General features: G+C 38.8%; 1 protein-coding gene across 2 annotated transcripts in view; it reads right to left on the reverse strand.

The window, feature by feature from the left end:
- Positions 1-18956, reverse strand: part of GPM6A (glycoprotein M6A) — a 257677-nt gene that overhangs the window by 23021 nt on the left and 215700 nt on the right. For both annotated transcript variants that reach the window (XM_070781654.1, XM_070781653.1), the window contains exons 2-3: positions 16202-16394; positions 8280-8436 (exon numbers count right to left, since the gene is read on the reverse strand). In XM_070781654.1, the coding sequence (XP_070637755.1) occupies positions 8280-8436; positions 16202-16394 (350 nt within the window). The remainder of the gene's footprint in view (positions 1-8279; positions 8437-16201; positions 16395-18956) is intronic.

Consider the following 18956-nt stretch of genomic DNA (forward strand, 5'->3'; position numbering starts at 1 on the left):
TTCATTCTGTAAAGCTGAAAGTTTGTACGCTTTGATCACATCTCCCCACTTCCCTACTCTCAGCCCCTGGAAACCACCATTCTCCTTTCTGCTTTTATATGTATAATGGGATTGCTTTTAACAGAACTATTTCATTTAGGAAGACATGAATCAGAGAGTGTTACTTCATGTCTCTAGTTTCCTTTTTCAACAGTTCATTAAATGTATGAGAAATGATGTGATGAGAAAGTAGTCTCTGTAGTGTTCCTTCCCGAAGTCCAAAGCCCCAGTCCAAATCATGAGAAATATACCAGATTTCAACTCAGGTACATTCTATAAAATGCCTAACTTCTACCCCACAAAACCTTCTAGACCACCAAGAACAAGGGAAGTCTTGGAAAATGTCACAGATCAGAGTAGCCTAAGGAGGAATGACTGACCTGTGACATGCTATCTGTACTCCCTGACTGGGATACTAGGAGAGAAAAAGAACGCTTGATTTAGGAAAAACTAAAAAAGCCTGAACACAGCGTGGACTTTAGTCAATAGTAATGTTTCTATATAGGCTTACTAGTTGTGACAAATGTACCATGCTAAAGTAAGATGTTACTACAGAAAACTGAGTTTGATATATATGGACATTCTCTGTACCATCTTCATCATTCTGTACATCTAAAACTATTGTAAGATTAAAAGTTTATTTTTTGCTGTCTCGTACACAGGGTTATTGTTACCATCTTTCTAAATTCCATATATATGCGTTAGTATACTGTATTGGTGTTTTTCTTTCTGGCTTACTTCACTCTGTATAATAGGTTCCAGTTTCATCCATCTCATTAGAACTGATTCAAATGTATTCTTTTTAATGGCTGAGTAATACTCCATTGTGTATCTGTACCACAGCTTTCTTATCCATTCATCTGCTGATGGGCATCTAGGTTGCTTCCATGTCCTGGCTATTATAAACAGTGCTGCGATGAACATTGGGGTACACGTGTCTCTTTCCCTTCTGGTTTCCTCAGTGTGTATGCCCTGTATAGATCAGTCTTATGGACTCTGTGGGAGAGGGAGAGGGTGGGGAGATTTGGGAGAATGGCATCGAAACATGTATAATATCATGTATGAAAGGAGTCACCAGTCCAGGTTCGATGCACGATACTGGATGCTTGGGGCTGGTGAACTGGGACGACCCAGAGGGAGGGTATGGGGAGGGAGGAGGGAGGAGGGTTCAGGATGGGGAACACAGGTATACCTGTGGTGGATTCATTTCGATATTTGGCAAAACTAATACAATATTGTAAAGTTTAAAAATAAAATAAAATTTAAAAAAAAAGTTTATTTTTGAAAAAATGCTTTAGGATTTTAAAAATATTGTGTGTGTTACTTAACCGTGTCTGACCTTTGCGACTCCATGGACTGTAGTCCACCAAGCTCCTCTGTTCATGGAATTTTCCAGGCAAGAATACTGGAGTGGGTTGCCATTTCCTTCTCCAGGGGATCTTCTCAACCCAGGGATCAAACCTGGGTCTCCTGCATTGCAGGCAGATTCTTTATCATTTGAGCTATAGGGAAGTCTTTTAAAAATATAAGGAGCATTTCACAAAGCATTTCCTAAATGCTATGAAATTATATCCTAGAATGATCGGATGGATGATCTGATATATAGAGAAGTCGAATGAAAATGCCACTGAATATACAAATTTACAAAAGAACAATTTAGCACAAAATTATATGTCATGACTTGAATAATCAAAAGAACAAAAATGAACATAAAACCTTGGCTCAATATTTTTGAGAAGGTATTTTTATTTGAACTGAATTCCAACCACGACCTATGGTGACTGGGAAGGAAGCAGGATGATTTAGACTTTTTCTTTTTTTCAATTTTTGCTTTCCAGCAGTTTTAAGTATTTCGAATTAAAAATTCCAACACTAGAAGATTTACTTTTTATAAGAAATTTTCCCATTCTGTCAATGTCATCTTCTAAGGCTCACCAAAATTTTTTGTTCATTTTTATGCTCGAAACCTGAATAGAATGAGACCATGTTTTCTGTTTTTGCCATAATTTATGTACCAGCACAGTTAATAACTGCACGGTCACACTGAGATTGGTCCACTGTCCTGTATTTAGAGTCCAGTTCTGAAACTATAAGTGCATGTGTGAGATCTGCTTCAGATACCTGTGGTAAATATTTCTAAATATGACCACTATGCTTGAAGCAGTTTATGTTTCCCCATCCCCCTTTATGCCCTATTGAGAGAGTGCTAAAATGCATTGCTATAATCTGAAAAAAAAAAAAAAATGATGTTGCCTTCTTGAGGTTAGATTTAGAATATCCTGCTGCTGCTGCTGCTAAGTCGCTTCAGTCGTGTCCAACTCTGTGCGATCCCATAGATGGCAGCCCACCAGGCTCCTCCGCCCATGGGATATCCTAGAGAGAGACTAAGACTTATTTGAGGAACTTGGCAGTCTTGAATCAATGGTGTTATTATTTTTAAAATTTACTTTTGAAGACACTGAATTTTAGAGATAGACTAGAATGCAGAGTTCCTTGATGACAACTTTACTTAGAAAGTTACCTAGGACTCTTTCAGAGGCGGTCATCAAAATCGACTACTGAGTTATTTCACCTTGCACAGAGCATCCTTATCTTATAAAAAGAGATAACTCATGATTGTGGATAAAAGTCAAGGTTAAAATGAGGACATCTTTGCCATGAAGGAACTTTCCAGTCACCAATGAATGATATCGCTAAAATGTAAAACAATAGGGGCTGGTGAATTATTAAAAACTCTCACAGCCAGATAATTCTCCTATGAAATTAGCCCAAATAAAACATAAATGACAAGACAAATCCTGATTATGAGGTTAGTGAGGGACTCTGTGCCACAGGCTTGAATGCAAATCTGACTCCACCACCCACCATGTACTCATCTCCTGGTGGCAGGTTCATCATCTGTGAAATAAAGGTAATTATTAATATTTACATCTCAATAATACTGGTACCTACTCACATAGTTTGGAGGATTAAATATCCTAGTATTTCGTAAAGTTCCATGCATAGCAACTGGCATATATAAGCACCTAACTAACATTTCGTATTATTAATACTGGATTTATTATTAAAACTTAACTTAAAGTTAGGAAAATGAGCCATGAGTCATGATACACTCTGTAAAGGTAATTCTACAGAGTATGTCTTATGATGCAGTGAAAATCTATAAATATCTGAGGCTAAGAGAAAAGATTAAAATAATAAATACAGCTGGTCTTCCTTTTTGATACCCTTGAATTTAACCAATGATGAATGGAAAATATTTTTTAAAATATGCCAGAAAGTTCCAAAAAGCAAAACTTGAATTTGCCACATGCCAGCAATGATTTTATAGCATTTATACTGACAATTACAGAGTTTATATTGTATTAGGTATTATAAGTAATTTGGAAATGATTTAAAGTATATGGAGGGATGTGTGTAAGGTTAAATACAACACTACACTTTTTTATATAAGAGACTCAAGCATCTGTGGGTCTTGGTCTCTACAGGAGTCCTGGGACCAATCCCCTCAGATACAGTGGATAACCGTAAATACATATTTTTCTTTACCTGTAAAACGGGATAAAAAGTAACCACTTAGTTTTGTTACTTTAAACATTGTGTGTGATTCCCAGGTGGTGCAGTGGTCTACATGGGGCTGGTTCACTGGGATGACCCAGAGGGATTGTATGGGGAGGGAGGTGGGAGGAGGGTTCAGGATGGGAAACACGTGTACACCTCTGGCAGATTCATGTTGATGTATGGCAAAACCAATACAATATTGTAAATTAGCCTCCAATTAAAATAAATTAATTTATATTTTAAAAAATTAAAAAATAAAAAAAGAATCCGCCTGCCAATGCAGGAGATACAAGAAACATGGGTTCAATCCCTGGATTGGGAAGATCCCCTGGAGTAGGAAATGGCAATCCACTCCAGTAGTCTTGCCTGGGAAATCCCATGGACAGAGGAGCCTGGTGGGCGACAGTCCATGGGGTCGCAAAGAGTCAGACATGACTGAGCACACACACACACACACAATTCAACATAAACACTCTGTGTGGCATACTGTTCCTGTTTGTTATGAGTCAAATTGTGTTCCTCTGAAATTCATATGATGAGTTCCTAACCCCCCGTACCTCAGAATGTAACCTTACTTGGAGACAGGGCCTTTGCAGAGGTAAGCAAACTAAAAATGATAAGGCGAACCCAATGTGACTGGGATCCTTCAGAAAGGGAAATCTGAGCAGCAGGCATGTGGACAGAGCACCAGGTGAAGAGGAAGGCCGTGGCTGGGGTGGTGCTTCTACAAGCCCAGATCGCCAAAGACCACCAGCGCCCGCCGGAGCTGAGGAACAGAGCTTCCTCACGGCCCTAGTGGGGAACCAGTCTTGCTGACACCTTGATCTTGGACTTGAAGACTCCAGAAATGTGAGACAATATGTTTTTGCTACTTTCATGGTACTTTGTTATGGCAGCCCTAGTAAATGAATGCATATACTTTAAAATTTTTTATTGTCTTATAGAATACTTACAGCAGGTAGATTTATGGAAAATGTATTGAAAGTAGCACATTTAAGAACTCCATTACTTCAAAGGTGTTGGGCTTAAAAATCTGATGTGTCAGAACTAGCATAGATAACATTTGAGAGCCATATTGCTGTCATAATGAGAAATTTTTAGAACAAGATAACTTAGTGATGGGTGTAACAAGTATCCCAAGATTTCAAGATGTGAGCCACTGAATAGCTCCCAAACTGCAACCAAATAAATGTATTTTTTGGTTTAAAAACTTAATGGGCGGATTCATGTTGATATATGGCAAAACCAATACAATATTGTAAAGTTAGAAAAGAAAAGAAAAAAAAACTTAATGGGGAAGAAATTCAAAGGAGAGAAAATATTTCTATATCAAATTTAAGTTCACATTTAATATATTCAGCAACATTTGACTTTTACTCATGTTGGTGCCATTTACTACTTAATTTAGATAAAAATTGTTGCTTAGAATAGTTAAATAAATTTTCACATGCTCTTAGTAAACTAGTGGTCCTCACCCCTAAGAGTTAATACCATGCTAATGTGTTTTATATGCCTCCCATTTAGGATTTCTAGGGACAGCATTAAAAATCTGAAATGAATTTGAAGTGGTCTCGATGCTGCATGACAGAAGTGCATAACGCAGGTCAAGTTATGTTTTCAAGAGATTCATTAGAAAAAGAGAATAGCATTTAGCATCTTCTATTCAGAGATGCAATGCCACTTTAAAATAAACTGCATTTATGCATTGGGCACAATTCCATTTTGTGAGCAGAATCAGTTACTAGTGACCACTTTACATTTTATACAGCATGAAAAAACAGGGATAGAATAATACTTTTCTTTCAGCACTAACTCTGAAAGCTGATTCTATAATATTATAATATGGTTGTTTCAAAAATTTTTTTTCCACCTGTGAATATCATTCAGAATTCCAAATAGAAATTCATGAATCTATTTTCAAAAAGACCTTTTTAAAGCTAAGGAAGACTGATTAACAGGCTAACAGGTGAACTCATAAAACAAATAGTAGACTGTAAGATACAATTTATCTACAAATTGTGTGTGGGGGGAGGGGGAGCAGCAGAATGCAAACAAGAAAGCAAAAACATAAGCAGCAGGACAGTGTGACTGATAAAACATTATTATTTTCCCCTCTGATTCCATGGAGCCCTGAGTCCTGCATGAGCAGGGAGCTGGGTGTGCGGTGGGAAGAGAGGCTGGCAGGGGTGTGCCCTGCGCGGTCCGCAGCTGCCGCTGCCCACCTCCGGCGGCAGAGCTGGCCTCTTTCTGCAGGCGCTGGTCCCCTGCCTGGAGCCCGTGTTGGGACAGCCCAGGCCTGACTCAGAGCCCTCTCTGCTGCACTGATGTTTCTGCAAAACACACAAAGCGCAGCTCTGCTTCTGCCCCGCTTCCGCTCGTTCCCGGTGCAGGGAGGGTGCCCAAGGAACCGGTGGGCTATGGTGTGGGTCCCCGCTGCCTCGCCTCTCCGGGAGCCCATGCAGCTGCTACCACCATTCTGGGCTGGTAAGTGGGACTGGGTGACAAAATTGTTACTATTATAGAAAAAAATGTGGCTCCCGGTTTTGCTTTAAAAATCCTTATTTGAGATATCTTTGAAAGGTTTGAATGGCAAGCAGATAATCATTAATGACACAGGTGGTTTCTTTCAGGACTTTTTGTTTCTGCCTACAATCCTATGCAGAAACTTCACAATCTCAATGAAACAACATAGTCAGTTGCCCTCTTCCTGGCACAAGGTCACTCCTCAATGGTAAAAGTGTGCTCAGAGACCCTTTTTCTCTGTGATTCTAGTGCTTCAGAATGAGGGACTCTTTGAGCTAGACTGCGCTTTGCTGCTGCTACTGCTAAGTCGCTTCAGTCGTGTCTGACTCTGTGCGACCCCATAGACAGCAGCCCATCAGGCTACCCCGTCCCTGGGATTCTCCAGGCAAGAACACTGGAGTGGGTTGCCATTTCCTTCTCCAATGCATGAAAGGGAAAAGTGAAAGTGAAGCCGCTCAGTCGTCTCCGACTCTCAGTGACCCCATGGACTGCAGCCTACCAGGCTCCTCCATCCATGGGATTTTCCAGGCAAGAGTACTGGAATGGGGTGCCATAAGATGATCTAATGTCTTTATGATATAAGAGAGTAAACTGTGATCTGGAGGAGTTAAGTGATCTGCTATGACAAACAGTGGTATTATAATGATACTGTCCTAATTATAAGAAGAAGTCTATCATTAACTGAATTCCTCATACTCTATTGGCACAGTATTTGTTGCCGCTTAGTGACTAAGTCAGGTCCGATTCTTGCGACCCCATGGACTGTAGCCCGCCAGGCTCCTCTGTCCATGAGATTTCTCAGGCAAGAATACTGGAGTGGGTTCCCATTTTCTTCTCCAGGGCATCCTCCTCACCCAGGGATCGAACTCACGTCTCCTGCATCGGCAGGCGGGTTCTTTACTGCTGAGCCACCAGAGAAGACCTTGGCAGAGTACAAGTGAACCTAAAATCACAGTGTCCCTTCTTAATAGAGAAATCCCTTACGTATCACTAAAAATTGGCCCAGTGAATATTCATATCTTACTTATTAATCCAAGATCTTTAGCTTAACTTCCTTTGGGTCTGTAATCTGATATTGCCGATCCTAACACTGAGCTATTACAATAAACAGTGTCCTCCAAAAGAGCCTTACAAGAAATTATTGCAGAGATGACAACAAATACCCATAACATGGGCAAACTATTTTCTCATGTTATTATCATTGTGGACACTGAGCAAATAATACCACTTTTACAAGCTGGTGGAGAAAACAGTTGGTTTCTTCGAACTTTTCTATAAGACTGAAATAAATTACACCATCCTTATTAGAGACACCTTACATAATAGGAAATATATGCTGTAATTAAATATATATTCTCATATAATATTAGGAAATAAGAAAAAATGTTAGTTAAAATGGAAGCTCCCGTACATCCGCTATATGGCAGATGCATGTTGACATATGGCAAAACCAATACAATATTGTAAAGTAAAAAATAATAATAATAATAATAAAATAAATAAATAAATTGAATGCCACCCCCCCAAAAAAAAGGAAGCTCCCAAGTTTGTGAAAATTACTCTGCATAAACATATGAAAGTACTTTAAACCATATTACTCTTAATTTTCATCTCTTGTGCTTAAATTTTCTGCACTGCATTATCTCTTGACTGTAAGTTTGATTTACCATTAAATATCAATAAGAATTTAAAACCTAAATAAGTATAATATAGGGTAATTCTTACCTTACATGAAAACTAAACAGAAATTACAGTTTCCACCCAAATTTACAGTAAAATATCGAGACATATATTTAAGGAGGAGAGACATGCATTTATCTATAAATTGCAGACGGATTTTTCTATTATTCTAAACATTGTATGGGAAGCCCAGGGTCATTTGGGAAAAACAAAATATAAATCAGTCAACAGTTTGCTGCCTCCAGAAGCAAAACTAGTTGTATTGCACATGATTTGAGAATTTGAACCTGAATTTTCACATGTAATAATCTTAAATTAGAAAATAATATCATCACGATTTTAAATAGCCATCACAGGAGGCAATGTTACTGTGTTAAAAAATATATATTACTTCCATTCCTGGCAGATGAACACAAACACCAGAGTGCTACTGAAATAAACCCGCATGAAGCTCTGAGTGCAAACAGAGAACGTACCCATGCGCTCACGCATCTGCCGCAAGTGGTGATTTTGAAATCCCCGTAGAGATCTTTGATAGCCCCGGTTGTGAAGAAGCCTTCCACCATCAGCAGAATGCCGTACACAAAGAAGGCAGCTGCAATTCCGTAGATGACATACTTGAAGATGTCAATCCTGGAAGGAAAGACCAAATGATTTAGTTCAACAACTCTTCACGACTGATCCACAGCAGTGGACGCCCACGTGCTCAGGGTCCTTTGGAACGAAAGCTATGGAATATTTATGTTCATGATGAAGGTTGGATTTTTTAAACATTGTTGCTTTATATGCCTAATGCTTGTACATTTTCTTCTGCCCCTTCCAGGATTTGTTGGTTTCTCATGTTTCTAAGTTTTTCCTCTTCCACTGCACCATCCCCTCTCCCCTGGTTCACACCAAGGTAGCCCTGGGTGAGTAGTGGATCATACTGGACTTTGCTGAGATGAATTTGATAAGTAGGATAATTACCATATAATTTTTAAAAAATTATGACAAAATAGCAGATACAAAGGTTTAGATATAAAACACTTGAGTTTTTAAGATGTTATGACATTACAAGAGGAAGAAAGCTTTATGGCTAATGATGCATTCATTTCTGATAAAGTAACAATCTCATATTTTTCTTATAGTCAATTGTAATTATGTTTTATGTCACACTTACTGTGATGGTTTCATCACTAATAGTTTCTGTTGACAATAATTGAAAAATTATGGTTTTATAGCTAAGTTATAATTTTGACAATTAAACTTTTAAGGCAGAATCTCTAATGGAATATTATGTGATGGAATTAACTGGGCCTGAGGCAAATTATAGAATAATTCCACAGAGAAATGGGAAAGTATTTTTTTCTCTTCTGACAATTGAGTGCCCATGTATTTAAGGGGGAGAGAAATACGTATTGTCTATAAATTGCAGATGGATTTTGTTGTTGTTGTTATTCTAGATATTGTATGGGAACCCCCAAACCTTTTGGAAATTAAAAATCATAAATTAATCAGTTTTTCTGCCTCTAGAACCAAAACTAGTGGTTGTGGAGCCATGGTATGAGGCGAGATATACATATTAGCTGCAGTTCTGTGTTTGTGGTCTTCATATGCATTTGAAAGAGAATTTCTCTTCATTTCACTGGCCAAACTTGATTTTTACTCTCCTCAATAACTAAAGTGAGTGTAACAGATAGGGTGGCAAGAAATGAAGGACAGATGCTATTGACTTTATACAAAGGGGGAAAGAGTGAATAGGAAGCTCGCTTACACTGATGGAGAGTTAGAAACTTTGGATGCTATGACAATATTAAAACAAATATGTCATAGCATAAATGAACTTGTTGCATCAGTGTACCAGAGCGATGGTTTAGTGACCAGTGATTCCCACTGTCTGAAAAATCTAAATATTCCACAATTCTCTTTGTCATGGGCAATGAAGCAGATGATGTGAATTGCATCAGACCATCATACATGTGAAACAATCTGAGGATTTCAACATTCAGATCCCATTTGACATCACTAACACTTTGAAGAGTTTAGTTAAACCAAACCTGTATGGGTTTTTCCACACAATGCTTAGGTTAAAATGACCTATTTTAAAATATATTTTAATTTTTATTTGAGAATGAAGGCTATGGTTTTTCCAGTGGTCATGTATGGGTGTGAGTTGGACTGTGAAGAAAGCTGAGCGCCGAAGAATTGATGCTTTTGAACTGTGGTGTTGGAGAAGACTCTTGAGAGTCCCCTGGACTGCAAGGAGATCCAACCAGTCCATTCTGAAGGAGATCAGCCCTGGGATTTCTTTGGAAGGAATGATGCTAAAGCTGAAACTCAAGTACTTTGGCCACCTCATGCGAAGAGTTGACTCATTGGAAAAGAGTCTGATGCTGGGAGGGATTGGGGGCAAGAGGAGAAGGGGACAACAGAGGATGAGATGGCTGGATGGCATCACTGACTCGATGGACGTGAGTCAGTGAACTCTGGAAGTTGGTGATGGACAGGGAGGCCTGGCGTGCTGCGATTCATGGGGTCACAAAAAGTGGGACACAACTGAGCAACTGAACTGAATTCACATTTAAAGAAAGTTACAGAAAATGAATAGTACAAAAAAATCCTATAAACCCTTGATCTACTTTATGACATTTTCCCTCATTTACCTTGTGTTTTTCTCTTTTGGGATAATTTTATCTGAATGGAGAGAAATTCTCTGCAGTACAATGATCGATCTTAAGAACTATAATGTTGATAAAATAGACAGCCAGTGGGAATTTGCTATTTTAAGCAGGGAGCTCAAACCCAGTGTTCTGTGATAAACTAGAGGGGTGGGATGGGATGGAAGGTGGGAGGGAGACTCAAGAAGGAGGGGACATATGTATACCTATGGCTGATTCATGTTGATGCATGGCAGAAACCAAGAGAATATTGTACAGCAATTATCCTCCAATTAAAATAAAATTTAAGAAGAAATATAATGTTGATAGAGTACTTGTGTCAAACCTGTCATTTGTATTCTAATTTTATTAGCTGGACTGACCCATAGCATTTCCCCCTTGCAACGTGGGATCCAGTCCAGAGGCAAGTTCTGCATTCATTTGCCGTGTTTCTCCCTAGCGTCCTTTAGCTCAGAACACATCCGCAGCCTGTCTTTGTCTTCGGGACATTAACATTGCTGAAGAATACAACCCACTCCCTCCTTACTAAATACACTATTCTTCATCTGGGGTTTGTCTGATGTATCCTCGTGGTTAGATTCAGATTATTCATTCTTGGCTACATACTAGGTAGGTGATAACTCTGTCCATCTGATGCTACAAAATTAGTAGTGATGCTGATTTTTATCATTTAGTTGGTGATGTTTGATTTCTGTACTGACTTCTGAGTTTTTCTCAAAACATCTTCTGCCTGTCTCTCAAAACGATATATGTTACCTGAATACTGCAGGATAATTTTCTCTTCCCAAGATCTCTAACTCAAAACCATTTACACCATATAAGGCAAAATTCACTTTTTTGCCACATAAAGTAATATGTATAGGGTTTTAGGGATTAGGAAGTTGGTGTATTTAGAATGAAGCATTTGTTTTTTAACCTATTGCAGTAGCCAAGATTGCTTTTTTTCCCTCTTGTAACAACTGTTGGCTGTAAAAACTTTCTAAGCATAAAAATATTGGTAACTTTTTACCAATATTTTGGTAAAGATATATGAGCAAAATAAATATGCCTGTACAGTTCTTTCTGGAGATACTTCTGATCCCCTCTTTTTCACTGTGAGAAGGATCCAGGTGAGCATAAGCAGCAACCTGGGACATGAGACTATATAGGCGCCGAAAGGCAAAGCATCCTCCTGGATTCAGAGACTAGAGATCATTTTTGCAAAACCTAAAAAGTGCACCCTGACAACCTATTACTGATTGTCTTTATTTCAATATGTGTTATTTCAGTAAAACTACTGTGTTCCCTAAAAAGATTCCTAAGAAGTAGGAATGGGTGCATTTTTCATTAAGGAGTAAGCGTCACAGTCCCAAACCCAGGATACTACTCTCTGAGGCATTCCAATTCAGTCACAAGAAAACCATGAATAATCTCTGCTTCTGTTCCACACTGCTTTGGATGGACTAGCTCATCAGAGGTCATCCTGTGTTATATAATCACAAGGTCCTAGTGATCAGTGAAACAGAGATGCAGGAAAGTCAGGGTCAGATGCAGAGAAAAATCTGAAGATGCTCCACGGCTGGCTTTGAAGAGGGAAGGGGGCCCTGAGCCAAGGATGCAGGTGCCCCTGGAAGCTGGAGCAAGTGAGAACGTGGATTCTCTCCTGGAGCCGCCAGATGGAGTGAAGTCCTGCCAATCCCTTGATTTGACCCCATTTCAATAAGCTCAGTGAGATCCATTTCAGACTTCTGACCTCGAGAAATGTTAAAAAATAATAAATGTGTTTTTCTAATTCACTGGATTTGTTGTAACTTCTTAGAGCAGTAATAGGAAGCTACGCACCACCATTACAAACATCATTTAAGATAAATCCTTGGGCAGTGTAGGTTATTTCTCTGCGATAAATTCCTAGAAAATTTTAAGGTATGTATTGTGAAATAGGGTCCAGAAAATTCATGCCAAAATAAAAATGCATGGATAACCAGTAAGAGGGTTTCTCTGTTTCCCAATACTGAGAATTACCATTTAACTTTTCTAATAAACTGATAGTTTAAAAGCAATGCATTATCATTTTAATTAATATTCTTGGTTTAGTGGTATGGATAAACATATATTTATAAGCTATTAGTCATTTGCATTCTATAAGAAACATGATTTTATATTTTGCCAATTATTCTACTAAAATATGTATCCTTTTCTTGAATTTATTCTATTAAAATTAGGAAATCTTGTTAGGTAAGTGGTAAATATATTTCTCAGTTTTTAAACATCTTTTAACTTTTTATAATACTTTAATGAGTAAAATTTAATTTTTATTATCTCAAATCTATATATTCTTGAAATTTCTTACATTGTTTACATAATTCTTGCTCCATAAGAAGTAAAACTTTATATTTAAATCTGTGTGTGTGTGTGTGTGTGTGTGTGTGTGTGTGTGTTAGTCGCTCAGTCATGTCCAACTCTGTGATCCCATGGACTGAAGCCCACCAGGCTTCTTTCTCCATGGGATTCTCCAGGCAAGAATACTGGGTGGGTTGCCATTCCCTTCTCCAGGGGATCTTCCTAACCCAGGGATCAAACTTGCATCTCCTGCGTTGCAGGCACATTCTTTCCTGTCTGAGCCACCAGGGAAGTCCCATTTAAATCTGTACTTTTACAGATTAGTTTACTCTTAAATTTTAACTTTAAATCCATCTGAAAAATTTCTGGTAAAAATGTGAGTAGGAACATAATTTTGTATGTAGTTATAAGTTCTTATATGTATGTCTGTGCCAATGCCATGTGGTGTCAATTATTGCAGCTTCTCAACTCTCTCTACTTCATTAACCTGATGCATCCTTGAAATCAGCTCAAGTACTAACTACCATTATCTGATTCATATCTATTGAGTCTAATGTTTTTGAACTGTCGTGTTGGAGAAGACTCTTGAAAGACCCTTGGACTGCAAGGAGATTCAACCACTCCATCGTGAAGGAAATCAGTCCTGAATATTCATTGGAATGACTGATGCTGAAACTGAAACTCCAATACTTTGGCCACCTGATGTGAAGAACTGACTCATTTGAAAAGACCCTGATGCTGGGGAAGATTGAAGGCAAGAGGAGAAGGGGACGACAGAGGATACAGAGGATGAGATGGCTGGATGGCATCACCAACTCAATGGACCTGAGTTTGAGTGAACTCCAGGAGTTGGTGATGGACAGGGAGGCCTGGCGTACTGCAGTCCATGGGGTCTCAAAGAGTCGAAAACAACTGAGTGACTGAACTGAACTGAACTGAGTCTAATGTGAATGGCGCTTTGCTAATATATGTTTCCTATGTCAGTACAAGAGGAAAAATAATTTGTCTTGTACTACTTTGTGTCCCTAAAGATTAGCACAGTGACTTGCACAGAGTATAACCCTGTAGTATTTGCTAAGTGAATTAATTAAAAAACAAACCAGACTAAAGATTGTCTTGAAAAAAATGTGAATATTTGAAAACAAGTACATGGTAGAAGTATAATAAGTTCAAGGAGTTTTAAATATATTTCCATACTTGATATTTGCAATAGCCCAAATAGCAAAATAAGCACTAATCCTAAAGTAACTGTTCTTGAAAAAAGAAGACTGAGGTTTAGCAAGTGAATATAGATTGTAATATAGTGTAATAAGTGAATATAGACTTTATTTTCTTGAGCTCCAAAATCACTGCGGACGGTGACTGCAGTCATGAAATTAAAAGACGCTTGCTTCTTGGAAGAAAAGCTATGACCAACCTAGACAGCATATTAAAAAGCAGAGACATTACTTTGCGTACAAAGGTCTGTATAGTCAAAGCTATGGTTTTCCAGTAGTCACATATGGATGTGAGAGCTGGACAATAAAAAAGGCTGAGCAATGAAGAATTGAACTGTTTTGAACTGTGGTGCTGGAGAAGATTCTTGAGAGTCCCTTGGACAGCAAGGAGATCCAACCAGTCAATCCTAAAGGAAATCAGTCCTGAATATTCATTGGAAGGAGTGATGCTGAAACTGAAGCTCCAACACTTTGGCCACTTGATGCGAAGAGCCAACTCATTAGAAAAGACCCAGATGCTGGGAAAGATTGAAGGCAGGAGGAGAAGGGGACAGAGGATGAGATAGTTGTATGGCATCACTGACTTGATGGACATGAGTTTGAGCAAGCTCAGGGAAATGGTAAACAACAGGGAAGCCTGGTGTGCTGCAGTCTATGAGGTTGCAAAGAATTGGACACGACTGAGCAACTGAACAACATAGATTGTAAGCATCTCAGAATCGGAGGTTCATTACCAGCCTTGTCTAAGCACATTCACTGACAGGCAAATCACTACATTCTAAGGAGCCCATGTGTTCTTTAGAAAACTCTGACTTTTGAAAACGCTACCACTTCTCAGCCACTATGTGACCCTGGATGTACCTCCTGGTTTAATCATACCCAGGAGGCACTGGTACACATCTTCCCTCTGTGTTTTCATGAGCTGTTTGCCAACAGGAAGAGGGTTTAATTCATTTGCTAGCTTCACAGGGCTTAGGATAAGGGATTTTAGTTATTTGAAATATGAAAAGAGAGAACTTGAGCACTTGCTTTTATTCCAATCTAAATGGCATTCTTCTCATGCCAAAGATGCATTATTGATTTCACATTTCACTCCCAATATAAGAGGTCAAGGTTAAAGTTCTGGAGTTAGCATATGACCTCTGATTCTTCTGCTGCACCCACACATGTACACCCTGCAGAGCTTTTGTCAAGGTTTGTGATCTATAAAGGTGTGTGTCTAAATGTCAAATAAACATGCTGGCAACTGGTTTTCAGTAGATTTATGCAGTCAATCATTCCGTGCCACTTATTAAGCTTCTTATTTCTTGCAAACTTGTATAACTAAAAGTTAGCACTTTGGATGTAGCCTAAATATAGAGGATCTGTAGATTTTAAAGACATCTGTGGTAGCTTAAAATAATGCACAGTGAAAACATATTTTGTCCAGTGTAGGCTGAGATAAAACTAAAAAGAAAATGTCAGTATTGCCACATTAAAATATATCTATGGAATCATTTGCTTAAGGCTCTTTGCAAACCAACATGTAATAATCCAAAGCATTTTCAAATAGTTTAATTATATTACAAAGGATGAGTATCATTCATAAACTCTCAAGGATCAATTCATGCTATATACCTGATTCAGTGTTAATCGATAAACTGTCTACTACAGGTTTAAAAAATTCAATTTAATGGATAACGCTGAATTTTCAGAATTTGTAAAATAAAGTTACACTGGGAAATATAAGTGATATAATTTCCTTATCTCTTTTTTCATTATTTTTAAAATTTGTTATTTATTCATTTCCATTTGTCAGTGACATTGATGAAGTTCTAAATTGATGCTTCAGAGTTAGGGACTATTTTTAAATAATTTACCTTCCTATCTGAGTGTCTAATCAACAACTACCTCCTTTTAATCATTATGTGTGTGTATGGTTTTGGGGGGACATTATCACACATATATTTTGTTATGTTTCTTATTTTATGACCAATCTCTCTCCAATCTTAAGTGCCAGTATATTTTAGATAAACATGCATTATTTCAACTTTTCCTGAAAATTTTGTTATCATTATGTCCAAGAGGACATGCTTTTCACCCTCCCTAAAAGTATTTTTTCGTCTGTAAAATACTGCCTCACTTATCTCTAGACCCCTGTTCATTTAACACACAGCACTGAGCACACAGACTCTCAAAATGAGAAGCGATACCATGTCGACCTACATGGTAAAGACGTCCAGCGTATCTCCAGCAGTTCTGGCCATCTCAAAGTAGGTTTGCAGGATGTTGACAGTTCCAGAAAGTGCTTCATGACCACAGCCACAGAACAGGGCAACCCCGGCGTAGAGCAGGATGGTGGCGATCAGAGAGGCATAGGGAATGCCGCCCAGGCATTTAATACAGCACTCGAAACACCCTGCAGAAGACCAACAGGAAAAAAATTAGAAATTAATATTCCATATTAATCTAATGAAATTTTTTCTCAAACTTAAAGGAATATGCAGTATTGCATTTATAGATGACATCAGGTCAACCACACAAGTCCAGTCCTATGGTGTCCTGGAAAGTATACAAATCAAGTTCCTTAACTAGCAACCATCCTCCACAGGCAAGAGAAGGCTTACTTCACCTGGGGGTTTCCTCTTCTACCCCAAAATTACAGAAGCCCTTCCTTCCCAAATAGGATTTCCTTTTTTTTTTTTTTTTTCGCTGCACCACATGGTATGTGGGATCCTAGTTTCCCAACTAGGGATTGAACTCACACCCCCTGTGTTGGGAATGCAGAGTCTTAGCCACTGAACTGCCAGGGAAGTCCCAGATTTCCTATAATAATTAATCTTCACTATACAGGCAAGAATACACAGAACTGTACAAAAAAGATCTTCAAGACCAAGATAATCACGATGGTGTGATCACTCACCTAGAGCCAGACAGCCTGGAATGTGAAGTCAAGTGGTCCTTAGAAAGCACCACTATGAACAAAGCTAGTGGAGGTGATGGAATTCCAGTTGAGCTATTTCAAATCCTGAAAGATGATGCTGTGAAAGTGCTGCACTCAATATGCCAGCAAATTTGGAAAACTCAGCAGTGGCCACAGGACTGGAAAAGGTAGTTTTCATTCCAATCCCAAAGAAAGGCAATGCCAAAGAATGTTCAAGCTACTGCACAATTGCACTCATCTCACACGCTAGTAAAGTAACGCTCAAAATTCTCCAAGCCAGGCTTCAGCAATACATGAATCGTGAACTTCCAGATGTTCAAGCTGGTTTTAGAAAAGGCAGAGGAACCAGAGACCAAATTGCCAACATCCGCTGGCTCATGGAAAAAGGAAGAGAGTTCCAGAAAAACATCTATTTCTGCTTTATTGACTATGCCAAAGCCTTTGACTGTGTGGATCACAATCAACTGTGGAAAATTCTGAAAGAGATGGGAATACCAGACCACCTGACCTGCCCCTTCAGAAACTTATATGCAAGTCAGTAAGTAACAGTTAGAACTGGACATGGAACAACAGACTGTTTCCAAACAGGAAAAGGAGTATGTCAAGGCTGTCTGTTGTCACCCTGCTTATTTAACTTATATGCAAGAGTACATCATGAGAAACGCTGGGCTGGAATAAGCACAAGCTGGAATCAAGACTGCCAGGAGAAATATCAATAACCTCAGATATGCAGATGACACCATGCTTATGGCAGAAAGTGAAGAGGAACTAAAAAGCCTCTTGATGAAAATGAAAGAGGAGAGTGAAAAAGTTGGCTTAAAGCTCAACATTCAGAAAACTAAGATCATGGCATCTGGTCCCATCACTTCATGGCAAAGAGATGGGGAAACAGTGTCAGAATTTATTTTCTTGGGCTCCCAAATCACTGCAGATGGTGATTGCAGTCATGAAATTAAGGGACGCTTACTCCTTGGAAGGAAAGTTATGACCAACCTAGATAGCATATTCAAAAGCAGAGACATTACTTTGCCAACAAAGTTCCGTCTAGTCCAGTCTATGGTTTTTCCAGTGGTAATGTATGGATTGAGAATTGGACTGTGAAGAAAGCTGAGCCCTGAAGAATTGATGCTTTTGAACTGTGGTGTTGCAGAAGACTCTTGAGAGTCCCTTGGACTGCAAGGAGATCCAACCAGTCCATCCTAAAGGAGATCAGTCCTGGGTGTTCATTGGAAGGACTGACGCTAAAGCTGAAACTCCAGTACTTTGGCCACCTCATGTGAAGAGTTGACTTATTGGAAAAGACCCTTATGCTGGGAGGGATTGGGGGCAGGAGGAGAAGGGGATGACAGAGTATGAGATGGCTGGATGGCATCTCTGACTCGATGGATGTGAGTTTGAGTAAACTCCGGGAGTTGGTGATGGACAGGGATGCCTGGCGTTCTGCAATTCATGGGGTCGCAAAGAGTTGGACACGACTGAGTGACTGAACTGAACTGAACTGAAACGTGCATATCATTTTATCTTGACTGTATTGCTCTCAAATTTCACATTTTGGTTTTTATTTCCATGACATTTATTCTTTTCAACTCCCTGGGCCTGTTTCTTTTACACAGTGAGTCAAAAACTGTTAGTTGTGTTTGAATCCAATTTAGTGAACGTTGACCAGCATTCATTAAAAGTGGAAGAGAATGCAGGAAGGTACTGCACGTAGGAAGGCACATTACTTTAGAGTCAGTTTGAGTTTAGAAAAGAGAGACCGGAATGGGTTATGGACTCCACCCCTCTGTGTTTCAGGGCGAGGTTATTCTTCTGAATTAATCATTTGTAAAAGAGTGACAATAAAAAGGACTCAAATGGTTCTTGTGAGCATTGAATGAGTTAACAGAACATCGTGCATGACATAGAGTAACTACTCAGTAAATGTTACATCTATCATTATTGGATATAACTGTAAGTATTGTAAATATTAGTTATTACTGTGTTGCAATATGGTTTCCAAAAATCATTTGACCACAGTAATTACTTTTGCTTTTTGAA

This window comes from Bos indicus, chromosome 27, assembly GCF_029378745.1.
Source record: "Bos indicus isolate NIAB-ARS_2022 breed Sahiwal x Tharparkar chromosome 27, NIAB-ARS_B.indTharparkar_mat_pri_1.0, whole genome shotgun sequence".
NCBI classification, from domain to species: domain Eukaryota; kingdom Metazoa; phylum Chordata; class Mammalia; order Artiodactyla; family Bovidae; genus Bos; species Bos indicus.